Source organism: Ranitomeya imitator, chromosome 5 (assembly GCF_032444005.1).
Source record: "Ranitomeya imitator isolate aRanImi1 chromosome 5, aRanImi1.pri, whole genome shotgun sequence".
Classification (NCBI taxonomy): domain Eukaryota; kingdom Metazoa; phylum Chordata; class Amphibia; order Anura; family Dendrobatidae; genus Ranitomeya; species Ranitomeya imitator.
Genome location: NC_091286.1, coordinates 102,163,443 through 102,176,284, shown reverse-complemented (window position 1 = coordinate 102,176,284; position 12,842 = coordinate 102,163,443). Strand labels below are relative to the sequence as shown.

Here is a 12,842-nt window from a genome sequence, read left to right as displayed (position 1 = left end):
GACCGTTGTGGTTTCATGTTCCCCCTCAGCGACCATGTTGGAGAAGGCTGTATTAATAAGAGCATGTGGCTTTGCAAGTCGCAGTGTGCCGATGAACCTGAGGCAAATATACCCAGCTACACTGTGCATCTGAAAGGAGTAAAGGTACCGTCACATTAAGCAACTTACCAACGAGAACGACAGCGATCCGTGACGTTGCAGCGTCCTGGATAGCAATCTCGTTGTGTTTGACAGGCAGCAGCGATCTGGATCCCGCTGTGACATCGCTGGTCGGAGCTGAAAGTCCGGAACTTTATTTGGTCGTCAGGTTGGCGTGATTCGTCATGTTTGACATCAAAAGCAACGATGCCTGCAATGTTTTTTCATGGAGCTAACAACCAGCGAGAATGATAAATACGTCACTGGATCGCTCCTGCATCGCTCAGCTGTTGCCGGTGTTTGACGTCTCCTAGCGACTGAAACAGCGACGCTGCAGCGATCAGCTCGTTGTCTATATCGCTGCAGCGTCGCTAAATGTGACGGTACCTTAAGAGACGACAGCGTGTGCAGAAGATCGGACCTGACAGATACGACGTAGCCAGTCCTCAGGGTCATCCATCTTGCCGGATTAGGCAGGTTTAAGGCAGGGACAGTTTGCCTTTTCTCTCAAGTGCTCCACCAAATTAAAAAGGTTGAGAGGTGCTGATGACATTGCGCTTACGTGCTCCTGGTGGGAGGCATGTGTGATCGGCAGGTATTGTGCACGCATTCTAGTCAAACATATATGGACGGCCGTGCGTGCCTCTTCGCTGGCACCTGACAGCACAGCACGTTCAGCACCTCTCACCCCCCATTGTGGAAGAATAATTATAAGAAAAAAAAAACTTGACAGATTCCTTTTAAAGGGAATCTGTCACCACCCGGGATGTATATGACCTACTAATATGGGCATGCAGGTGATAAAAATGTTAAACTAGTCCTACCTGTATGCCTCATATTAATGGTCTTGTTGCTGAGAAAAGATATATTCTTTCTTTATATTAATCATTTCTTTCAGGATTCGGGGCATGCGGTGACTGGACGAAATCCCTGCCTCCTGTCTTCATTGTAATACGGTACTTACCCCGTCCCATGCACGTCCGTTATGTCCCCGGAATCCTGCGCCCTGCAGTCCCTCCACCATACGGACCTCTTCCTCCATTTTGTGGGCACTGCATTCAGGGATCTTCTGCGCAGGCGATTCACTGTGACCTCTGGTGTGCACACCGATAACATGTTCTCCCCACTTCCTCCCTGCACAGTCATCACTAGGAACCATGTGTACATGGCGATGCCTGTGCAGGGAGGAAGTTGGGAGAGCACCTCGGAGGCCACTGGAGTGGAGGTCCCTGGCGCCTGCGCTGAAGATCCCTGAATGCAGCGCCCACAGAGGTGAGGCATGTATTTCTGAGGGAGGGCAGGGCACAGGATTCCGGGCCATAACTGACGCTGATGGGAGGTAAGTATTACAATGAAGACTGGAGGCAGGGATTTCCTGCACGCACCGCACGCCCCAGAGCCTGGAAGAAATCATTAACAAAGAAAGAATATATCATTTCTCAGCAACAAGACCATGAGGCATACAGGTAGGACTAGTGTAACATTTCTATTACCTGTATGCCCATATAAATAGGTCATATACGTCCTGGGGGTGACAGCTTCCCTTTAACTCATTTGCAGTCTCTGTCTCCATCATGTAGTACTGCCATCTCTTTGAACTTTGGGCAGATGATAAAAGTACGATCAGTGGCGGGCCCCATTACTGACACCCTCAGAATTACTAGGACGGGCCAAACTCACTGTTCTTTCTCACTGCATGACCACAGAGGAGTTGGAGTGAAGCGGTGGTCAAAATGCATCTATGTTGGACCCGGGGACCTCGCCAGTCACTAGCTTGGAGGCCCTATTGATTCTACATGTATCACCTGCCATTTGCACAGGCAATAGTGTATTTTCCGGGAAAAATCCTTACAAAAGGCAGGCCTTTCTCTTTTCCGTCTCTTTGTATGGTAGCGGCACTATTTATCTGCAGACGTCTGTTATGTAGTTTATTGGAAACGAAAACCTAAATTTCATTACGAACAGACAAGATCATACACGTCTGCACCCTTAATAATACCCCTGATTTTAATTTCCTCTTGGTTATCTTCATCCTCATGTATGATGAAAACACGTCCTTGCTAGACCAGATTAACCTCTTTATGGCATTTTTTCTCTGAGTTGCAGCATTCCTCTACAATCTTGGTAAACAGCTTTGAGGATAACAATGTCCGGCATTCTAATGAGTTTGACTACCAGATACAGAGGATGAAATCGCCTCCTGGACGTTACACGATGCCACTGAGCGGGCAGCACACCATCGTGCCCGCGGCTTACAGCCTGTAATAACACTGCTGCCTGTATATTTGTGGCTCGGTGTTATGTGAGGATGGCGCCGACTCATTACCAAAGCATTTATTAAGCGGGCACCTAAACATGGCGATCATGAGCCGTCAGATTGTAAGTGTGTCATTTACCATGTAAAAATGGCATAATGCACCCTGTCATGGGAGATGCTCCACAATTCTCTGCAATAGCTCTGTTTGCTGTGATTTTATGCCACAAATCTAATTTTTAAGAAAAATTTAGATTACTTTGTATTTGTTGTAGATTTTCACTGCAATGCATGTTCGGGTGTGCGCACACGTGCAGTATTAGAAGCAGATTTTTCTACACTGAAAAAACGGGAGCATTGGCAGGAAAATGGTGCATAAAATACGTTCATTTTTTTACGTGTGTTTTCGATGCGATTTAAAGGATTTTTTTATTTTGAATGGGTTAAAAATTCTTAAAAATTGACATGCTGATAGTATGAAAAAAAAAATATGGTTGAAATCCGCAAGCAAAAAATAAGCAGGGTATGCCCGAGGTTTCAGAATTCTCAGTCACTCTGCTCATACCGTAATGTGCAGTGTTTTATACCCTTCAAAAATATACAGCGAAAAACGCTGCAAAAATGCAGTGCCAGCAAGTCTTAACTGTAAGGAAGAAATGTGCGCAGGGTTGAGGGCATCACTATATCAGGGATACTGCACGCTGTATTTGCCAGAGTGATCGATCAGATTTTCCCCCCAGTTTATGTTGCAATATGATGGGTAACATGTATTATAAGAAAACACATTATTCCATATAATAAACAACACAGATGTGGAAAAATGACAGTATATTGAACACATAGTACAATGGAGCGCCACATGACGTCAGCCAGTGCCCCCTTGTATAATCACATCCGCAACAAACTTCCCCATACAATGTTTGATAAAAAACAAAAGTTTATAGGGAATCTGCCAGTAGGGTCAACCCTGTCAATGTACGTGCAGATCACAGAAAGATAAATAAAATTGATATCTGTGATCTGATGTCTTATAACAGAGATAAAATCATGTCGGTCAATAGTGGTGCAGGCTATAAGTAGAAGAGTGGTGCTCGAAGGAAAAAAGATATAATATAGAAAGGTGACCTTCGGCACTCTAATAAAGTCACAAATATACCGTAATGAAGTTTCAAATACCGTACTTTGCAATTTAATGAACATAATGGCAAAACGGACATCAATTAATCCGACGTTTCGGCACCTCACCGCATGCAACCACCGGAAACACGCCGGCATCCCAATGTCACAGCATAGTGGCAGTTCCTACCTATTGATATTGGCATGATGTTCACCACGTCACCCTGAATATTGGGACTCTTTGGACATAATTCACATAGACTTCCTTGATAAAGGTGATGGTGACGAAACGTCGGATGAATTGATGTCTGTTTTCCCATTATGTCGGCTGTTCATTAAATTGCAAACTACGATATCTGAAACTTCATTATATTTGTGACTTTATTAGAGTGTCGAAGGTCACCTTGTTATATCATTATTTATTATATTATACCAGAGAGATATAGTGGGAAAAAAAAGTATTTAGTCAGCCACCAATTGTGCAAGTTCTCCCACTTAAAAAGATGAGAGAGGCCTGTAATGGACATCATAGATAGACCACAACTATGAGAGTCAAAATGAGAAAACAAATCCAGAAAATCACCTTGTCTGATTTGGCAAGATTTATTTTGCATATTATGGTGGAAAATATGTATTTTGTCATTAAAAAAAAGTTCATCTCAGTATTTTGTTATATATCCTTTGTTGGCAATGACAGAGGTCAAACGTTTTCTGTAAGTCTTCACAAGGTTGCCACACACTGTTGTTGGTATGTTGGCCCATTCCTGCATGCAGATCTCCTCTAGAGCAGTGATGTTTAGGGCCTGTCACTGGGAAACACGGACTTTCAACTCCCTCCAAAGGTTTTCTATGGGGTTGAGATCTGGAGACTGGCTAGGCCACTCCAGGACCTTCATATGCTTCTTACAAAGCCACTCCTTCGTTGCCCTGGCGGTGTGCTTGGGATCATTATCATGCTGAAAGACCCAGCCACGTTTCATCTTCAATGCCTTGGCTGATGGAAGGAGGTTTGCACTCAAAACCTCACAATACATGGCCCCATTCATTCTTTCATGTACACGGATCAGTCGTCCTGGTCCCTTTGCAGAGAAACAGCCACACAGCATGATGTTGCCACCCCCATGCTTCACAGTAGGTATGGTGCTCTTTGGATGCAACTCAGCATTCTGTCTCCTCCAAACACAACAAGTTTTGTTTCTACCAAACAGTTCTACTTTGGTTTCATCAGACCACAGGACATTCTCCCAATACTCCTCTGGAAAATCCAAATGCTCTGTAGCAAACTTCAGACGGGCCCGGACATGTACTGGCTTAAGCAGGGGGACACGTCTGACACTGCAGGATCTGAGTACCTGGTGGCGTAGTGTGTTTCTGATGGTAGCCTTTGTTACGGTGGTCCCAGCTCTATGCAGGTCATTCACTAGGAGAGGTGTGTGCGGCGGGGAGTGGTGCGTCATACCGGTTCATATAATTGCACTTTAATCACGAGAATTTTTATGCACTGGCACTGTTTTTAATGGATCTCACTAATATTTTTGTTGGTAATATAAATTGTTTTTATATACACGAGTGTACTTTTGCGTTTTATGAATTCCTTTTGGGTAAACATTGCACTTTTTTTAACTATTGTACAGACCAAAAGTTTGGACACATCTTCTCATTTAAAGAATTTTCTGTATTTTCATGACTATGAAAATTGTTCATTCACACTGAAGGCATCAAAACTATGAATTAACACATGTGGAATTATATACTTAACAAAAAAGTGTGACACAACTGAAAATATGTCTTATATTCTAGGTTCTTCAAAGTAACCACCTTTTGCTTTGAAGACTGCTTTGCACACTCTTGATGATGGGTTTATACGTTTGATTTATATTAATTTTACATTTATTAGATATTTTTGGTATTTCTTTTCTATATAGGATTTAATTCACTAGGTCCCCTGTGTAATTCTGGGATTTTTGCTCACCATTCTTGTGATCATTTTGACCCCACGAGGTAAGATCTTGCGTGGAGCCCCAGATCAAGTGAGATTATCAGTGGTCTTGTATATCTTCCAATTTCTTATTATTGCTCCCACAATTGATTTCATCACCCCAAGCTGCTTGCCTATTGCAGATTCAGTCTTCCCAGCCGGGTGCAGGGCTACAATTTTGTTTCTGGTGTCCTTCGATAGCTCTTTGGTCTTCACCATAGTGAAGTTTGGAGTGTGACTGTTTGAGGTTGTGGACAGGTGTCTTTTATACTGATAACAAGTTCAAACAGATGCCATTACTACAGGTAATGAGTGGAGGACAGAGGAGCCTCTTTAAGAAGAAGTTACAGGTCTGTGAGAGCCAGAAATCTTACGTTTTTAGGTGACCAAATACTTCTTTTCCACCATAATTTGCAACATAAATCTTGCCAAATCAGACAAGGTGATTTTCTGGATTTGTTTTCTCATTTTGACTCTCATAGTTGTGGTCTACCTATGATGTCAATTACAGGCCTCTCTCATCTTTTTAAGTGGGAGAACTTGCACAATAGGGTGCTGACTAAATACTTTTATTCCCCACTGTATATCCCCCCTTCATTATACAGTGTGTGTTCTCCTTCCCCCGGCGGTATACAGCTTATCCCCCCCCCCCCCCAGCAGTGTAGCAGTGTACAGTGTTTATTCCGCCCTCCCTATTGGTACACAGTGTATATCACCCCCAACTGGCGGTATACAGTATATATCCCCTTCCTTGCATTATATCCCTTCCCCCTCCCCCGGCAGTATACAGTGTGCACCTCCCTCCCCCGGTGGTATACAGTGTATATCTCTCTTCCTCCCCCTGCGGTATACAGTGTACCCACTCACTCACCCTGCGGTATACAGTGTACCCACTCACTCCCCCTGCGGTATACAGTGTGTACCCCCTCACTCCCCCGGCGGTATACAGTGTGTACCCCCTCACTCCCCCGGCGGTAGACAGTGTGTACCCCCTCACTCCTCCAGCAGGATACAGTGTGTACCCCCTCACTCCCCTTGCGATATACAGTGTGTACCCCCTCCCTCCCCCGGCGGTATACAGTATGTACCCCCTCCCTCGGCGGTATACAGTGTGTACTCCCTCCGCTGTATAGTGTGTACCCCCTCACTCCCCTGGCTGTATAGTGTGTACCCCCTCACTCCCCCGGCGGTATACAGTGTGTATCCCCTCCCTCGGCTGTATAGTGTGTATCCCCTCACTCCCCCGGCTGTATACAGTGTCTACCCCCTCACTCCCCCGGCTGTATACAGTGTGTACCCCCTCACTCCCCCGGCAGTATACAGTGTGTACCCCCTCACTCCCCCGGCGGTATACAGTGTGTACCCCCTCCCTCGGCTGTATAGTGTGTATCCCCTCACTCCCCCGGCTGTATACAGTGTGTACCCCCTCACTCCCCCGGCTGTATACAGTGTGTACCCCCTCCCTCGGCGGTATACAGTGTGTACCCCCTCACTCCCCAGGCGGTATACAGTATGTACCCCCTCACTCCCCCGGCTGTATACAGTGTGTACCCCCTCACTCCCCTGGCTGTATACATTGTACCCCCTCACTCCCCCGGCTGTATACAGCGTACCCCCTCACTCCCCCGGCTGTATACAGTGTACCCCCTCACTCCCCCGGCTGTATACAGTGTACCCCCTCCCTCCCCCGGCGGTATACAGTATGTACCCCCTCCCTCGGCGGTATACAGTGTGTACTCCCTCCGCTGTATAGTGTGTATCCCCTCACTCCCCTGGCTGTATAGTGTGTACCCCCTCACTCCCCCGGCGGTATACAGTGTGTATCCCCTCCCTCGGCTGTATAGTGTGTATCCCCTCACTCCCCGGCTGTATACAGTGTCTACCCCCTCACTCCCCTGGCTGTATACAGTGTGTACCCCCTCACTCCCCCGGCGGTATACAGTGTGTACCCCCTCACTCCCCCGGCGGTAGACAGTGTGTACCCCCTCACTCCTCCAGCAGGATACAGTGTGTACCCCCTCACTCCCCTTGCGATATACAGTGTGTACCCCCTCGGCTGTATACAGTGTGTACCCCCTCCCTCCCCCGGCGGTATACAGTATGTACCCCCTCCCTCGGCGGTATACAGTGTGTACTCCCTCCGCTGTATAGTGTGTACCCCCTCACTCCCCTGGCTGTATAGTGTGTACCCCCTCACTCCCCCGGCGGTATACAGTGTGTATCCCCTCCCTCGGCTGTATAGTGTGTATCCCCTCACTCCCCCGGCTGTATACAGTGTGTACCCCCTCACTCCCCCGGCGGTATACAGTGTGTACCCCCTCACTCCCCCGGCGGTATACAGTGTGTACCCCCTCCCTCGGCTGTATAGTGTGTATTCCCTCACTCCCCCGGCTGTATACAGTGTGTACCCCCTCCCTCGGCGGTATACAGTGTGTACCCACTCACTCCCCCGGCAGTATACAGTGTGTATACACAGGCCCGTCCTCCATCGCTGTGTACATACACGGTGACGGTACGGGCGGCTCTGGCCCTGGTAACCAAGCGGCCTCCGTCCCTCCTCCTCGCCCGTGTGATTGGCCGGCGGCGGGTCACAGGAGGAGGCGGCGGTCCCGTGTGCGGCTCCGCTGTGCGGTGCACTGGGAGGGCGCTGACTACACAACAATATCCCGTGCACTGCCCGCTGCTCCCCTGATGTGCGCACCGTAGCCCCGCTGACAGCCGTCCCCGCCTGCCCAGGGATGAGAAAGAGAGCGGAGCCTGCGGCCCGGGAGCAGGGCAATGTCGGTGCCGCCGCTCTGGACCTGGAGTGCCGCCTGAAGAACCTGCGGATACCGGGGAGCAAAGCGGCGAAGGGGCACTATCCGCAGGACTGCGACAGCAAGGGCATGAAGAGGCTCAGCAGGTACGGGGCGTGCGCCCGCAAGGTGACCGGCAGTGTCCGCTGTGTGTGAACACGTCCCAGAGTCAGCGCTACATGACCGGCTCCATATGCCGCAGGTGTGCGCCCCCAGCCCTGTACCTGGCCCCCAGCCCTGTACCTGGCCCCCCAGCCCTGTACCTGGCCCCCGGCCCTGTACCTGGCCCCCCAGCTCTGTACCTGGCCCCCGGCTCTGTACCTGGCCCCCCAGCCCTGTACCTGGCCCCCCAGCTCTGTACCTGGCCCCCCAGCTCTGTACCTGGCCCCCCAGCTCTGTACCTGGCCCCCCAGCCCTGTACCTGGCCCCCCAGCTCTGTACCTGGCCCCCCAGCCCTGTACCTGGCCCCCCAGCTCTGTACCTGGCCCCCGGCCCTGTACCTGGCCCCCGACTCTGTACCTGGCCCCCCAGCTCTGTACCTGGCCCCCCAGCCCTGTACCTGGCCCCCCAGCTCTGTACCTGGCCCCCCAGCCCTGTACCTGGCCCCCCAGCTCTGTACCTGGCCCCCCAGCCCTGTACCTGGCCCCCCAGCTCTGTACCTGGCCCCCCAGCTCTGTACCTGGCCCCCGGCCCTGTACCTGGCCCCCGGCTCTGTACCTGGCCCCCGGCTCTGTACCTGGCCCCCCAGCCCTGTACCTGGCCCCCCAGCTCTGTACCTGGCCCCCGGCTCTGTACCTGGCCCCCCAGCTCTGTACCTGGCCCCCGACTCTGTACCTGGCCCCCCAGCCCTGTACCTGGCCCCCGGCCCTGTACCTGGCCCCCGGCTCTGTACCTGGCCCCCGGCTCTGTACCTGGCCCCCCAGCCCTGTACCTGGCCCCCCAGCCCTGTACCTGGCCCCCCAGCTCTGTACCTGGCCCCCGGCTCTGTACCTGGCCCCCCAGCTCTGTACCTGGCCCCCGGCTCTGTACCTGGCCCCCCAGCCCTGTACCTGGCCCCCGGCTCTGTACCTGGCCCCCCAGCCCTGTACCTGGCCCCCCAGCCCTGTACCTGGCCCCCCAGCTCTGTACCTGGCCCCCGGCTCTGTACCTGGGGCTCAGTACTGAGGATTTCATGGGTAAAAAGTGAGTGAAGTTTGCTTCAAGAAAAATGTGGAATATTAATGCAAAGATTGGGGCTTTTTCCATTTTTTTCTTTGCATTTCGGAGTGAAGCCTTTTGTTACTATTAATGCATTTGCCCCCAGTGCTGGCAGTTACATGCCACTGTTGGGGTTTTCTGCAGAGCCATATATTAGGGATACTGGCACAGCGGGTGATGGGCACCACACCAGTGCTGTACATATGTCGCGGCCTGTACGAACGGCGACATATATGTGGCTGTATATCGTCCCCCAAATCTGCAGTATGGTGCTCGTGGGTCATTGTGCGGTATTTAGGGACCTGTTGTGCATGCTTGTCTGTGCGCTACTCTGCATGCTCTTCTGCATTCTCCTCTGCACGCTCCTCTGCGTTCTTTTCCTCTACGTGCTCCTGTGTACTCTGCATGCTCTTCTGCATTCTCCTCTGCGTGCTCCTGTGTACTCTGCTGCATTCTCCTCTGCGTGCTCCTGTGTTCTCCTCTGCACGCTCCTGTGCGTTCTCCACCTCTGCATGCTCCTCCTCCTACGTGCTCCTGTCCTTCTCTGCACGCTCCTCTGCGTGCTCCTTCTCTGCACGCTCCTCTGCGTGCTCCTTCTCTGCATGCTCCTCCGCGTGCTCCTTCTCTGCACGCTCCTGTGTCCTCTGCACGCTCCTCCGCGCGCTCCTTTTCTGCACGCTCTTGTGTCTTCTGCACGCTACTGTGTCCTCCTCTGCACGCTACTGTGTCCTCTGCGTGCTCCTCCTCTGCACGCTACTGTGTCCTCTGCACGCTACTGTGTCCTCCTCTGCGTGCTCCTCCTCTGCACGCTACTGTGTCCTCCTCTGCACGCTCCTGTGTCCTCTGCGTGCTCCTCCTCTGCACGCTACTGTGTCCTCCTCTGCACGCTCCTGTGTCCTCTGCGTGCTCCTCCTCTGCACGCTACTGTGTCCTCCTCTGCACGCTCCTGTGTCCTCTGCGTGCTCCTCCTCTGCACGCTACTGTGTCCTCCTCTGCACGCTCCTGTGTCCTCTGCGTGCTCCTCCTCTGCACGCTACTGTGTCCTCCTCTGCACGCTCCTGTGTCCTCTGCGTGCTCCTCCTCTGCACGCTACTGTGTCCTCCTCTGCACGCTACTGTGTCCTCCTCTGCGTGCTCCTCCTCTGCACGCTCCTGTGTCCTCTGCGTGCTCCTCCTCTGCACGCTACGGTGTCCTCCTCTGCACGCTACTGTGTCCTCCTCTGCACGCTACTGTGTCCTCCTCTGCACGCTCCTGTGTCCTCTGCGTGCTCCTCCTCTGCACGCTCCTGTGTCCTCTGTGTGCTCCTCCTCTGCACGCTACTGTGTACTCCTCTGCGTGCTCCTCCTCTGCACAATCCTGTGTCCTCCTCTGCGTGCTCCTCCTCTGCACGCTGCTGGTGTCCTCCTCTGCACGCTCCTTTGTTTTCCTCTGCACGCTCCTTTGTTTTCCTCTGCACGCTCCTGTGTTCTCCTCCTCTGCATGCTCCTCCTCTGCATGCTCCTGTGTTCTCCTCTGCACGCTCCTCTGCGTGCTCCTGTGTCCTCCTCTGCACGTTCCTGTGTCCTCTGCACGCTCCTCCTCTGCGTGCTCCTGTGTCCTCCTCTGCACGTTCCTGTGTCCTCTGCACGCTCCTCCTCTGCGTGCTCCTGTGTCCTCCTCTGCACGCTCCTCTGCGTGCTCCTGTGTCCTCCTCTGCACGTTCCTGTGTCCTCTGCACGCTCCTCCTCTGCGTGCTCCTGTGTCCTCCTCTGCACGCTCCTCTGCGTGCTCCTGTGTCCTCCTCTGCATGCTCCTGTATCCTCCTCTGCACGTTCCTGTGTCCTCTGCACGCTCCTCTGCATGCTCCTGTGTCCTCCTCTGCATGCTCCTGTATCCTCCTCTGCACGTTCCTGTGTCCTCTGCACGCTCCTCCTCTGCGTGCTCCTGTGTCCTCCTCCTCTGCATGTTCCTCCTCTGCACACTCCTCCACTGCGTGCTCCTGTGTCCTCCTCTGCGTGCTCCTGTGTCCTCCTCTGCGTGCTCCTGTGTCCTCCTCCTCTGCATGTTCCTCCTCTGCACGCTCCTCCACTGCGTGCTCCTGTGTCCTCTTCTGCGTGCTCCTGTGTCCTCCTCTGCGTGCTCCTGTGTCCTCCTCTGCGTGCTCCTCTGTGTTCTCTGCACGCTGCGCTCTGTGATTAGTAGTAAATGAGCTGAAACTGCAGAAACCCCCGACATACTGACACTGTAGGGGGATTATTACAGGCCTGAGTCATCCAAAAACGTCTGCATTGTGGTCTCTGGACCCCATAGCTGTGTCGGGGCCTTGTATGTTCTGTCCATCTGAAATGCACTGTATAATTCTCCTTCTGTAAAGGATAGGACTCGTCACCTTATGGGTTTGTGCAATCGTAAGGAGTATTGAGGCCTGTAGTATGCGTAAGGCTGCGTTCACACCATCATATTTTTGGTCCGAGTGCTGTGCATGGAAAACCTGACATAACTTGGACCAACGTTATTTAATTGGTCTATTGTGGGTTCTGTTTTTGGGGGGTGATTTCCCATATGTAAAGGTGAAAGCTATGAAAATGACTGCAAAAACCAAATTAATAGTGTACAGTGCTGGAATCACTGCCAGAATGTGCGCCAGAGACTCCGATCAGACAACACCAATATAGATAAAGCCCTAAAGGGGTTTATGAACAAAGTATATTTTTAAATTCTAATTAATAGATTTTGGTATAATATCTTCCACAATTGGATATGGTATAAATAAAATGTTCCTGTGCTGAGATAATCTTATAAATGTGCCCCTGCTGTGTACTGTGTAATGGCCGTGTCTGACTGTACAGGGACATGGTCTGATCATACCACAGCTTCTGGGCGGGGAGGGGGTGAAAAATATATACAGACAGGACAGCAGGGGATCATAGTTGTTTTTAAACCATGAAATGTTCACTAACAAAATCAGCTGTGCTCCTGTGCTGTCCTGTCTGTTTCCTCTTCTGATTCCCCCATGCCCAGGAGCAGTGATATGATCAGACCATGTTCCTGTACGGTCAGACACGGCCATTACACAGTACACCGCAGGGGCACATTTATAAGATTATCTCCGCACAGGGACATTTTATTTTAACACACCCAATTGTGGAACTTATTATTATTCCGAGATCTACTGATTAAAATGTACTTTGTTCGTGGAAAAACCCCTTTAACCCCTTCCCGACCCATGACGCCACGTAGGCGTCATGAAAGTCGGTGCCATTCCGACCCATGACGCCTATGCGGCGTCATGGAAAGATCGCGTCCCTGCAGATCGGGTGAAAGGGTTAACTCCCATTTCACCCGATCTGCAGGGACAGGGGGAGTGGTAGTTTAGCCCAGGGGG

The 12,842-nt window shown here is 51.4% G+C and overlaps 1 protein-coding gene across 2 annotated transcripts in view; it reads left to right on the top strand.

Annotated features, from left to right (window-relative positions):
• ABHD12 (abhydrolase domain containing 12, lysophospholipase) overlaps positions 1–12,842 on the top strand; it is a 191,445-nt gene that overhangs the window by 57,087 nt on the left and 121,516 nt on the right. The window contains exon 1 of one of the 2 annotated variants that reach the window (XM_069768981.1): positions 7,926–8,388. The exons of the other annotated variant lie outside the window; for it this stretch is intronic. Within the exon in view, the coding sequence (XP_069625082.1) occupies positions 8,225–8,388 (164 nt within the window). The 5' untranslated portion in view covers positions 7,926–8,224. Of the gene's footprint in view, positions 1–7,925; positions 8,389–12,842 lie in introns of those variants that run through there. 2 annotated transcript variants of the gene reach the window in all.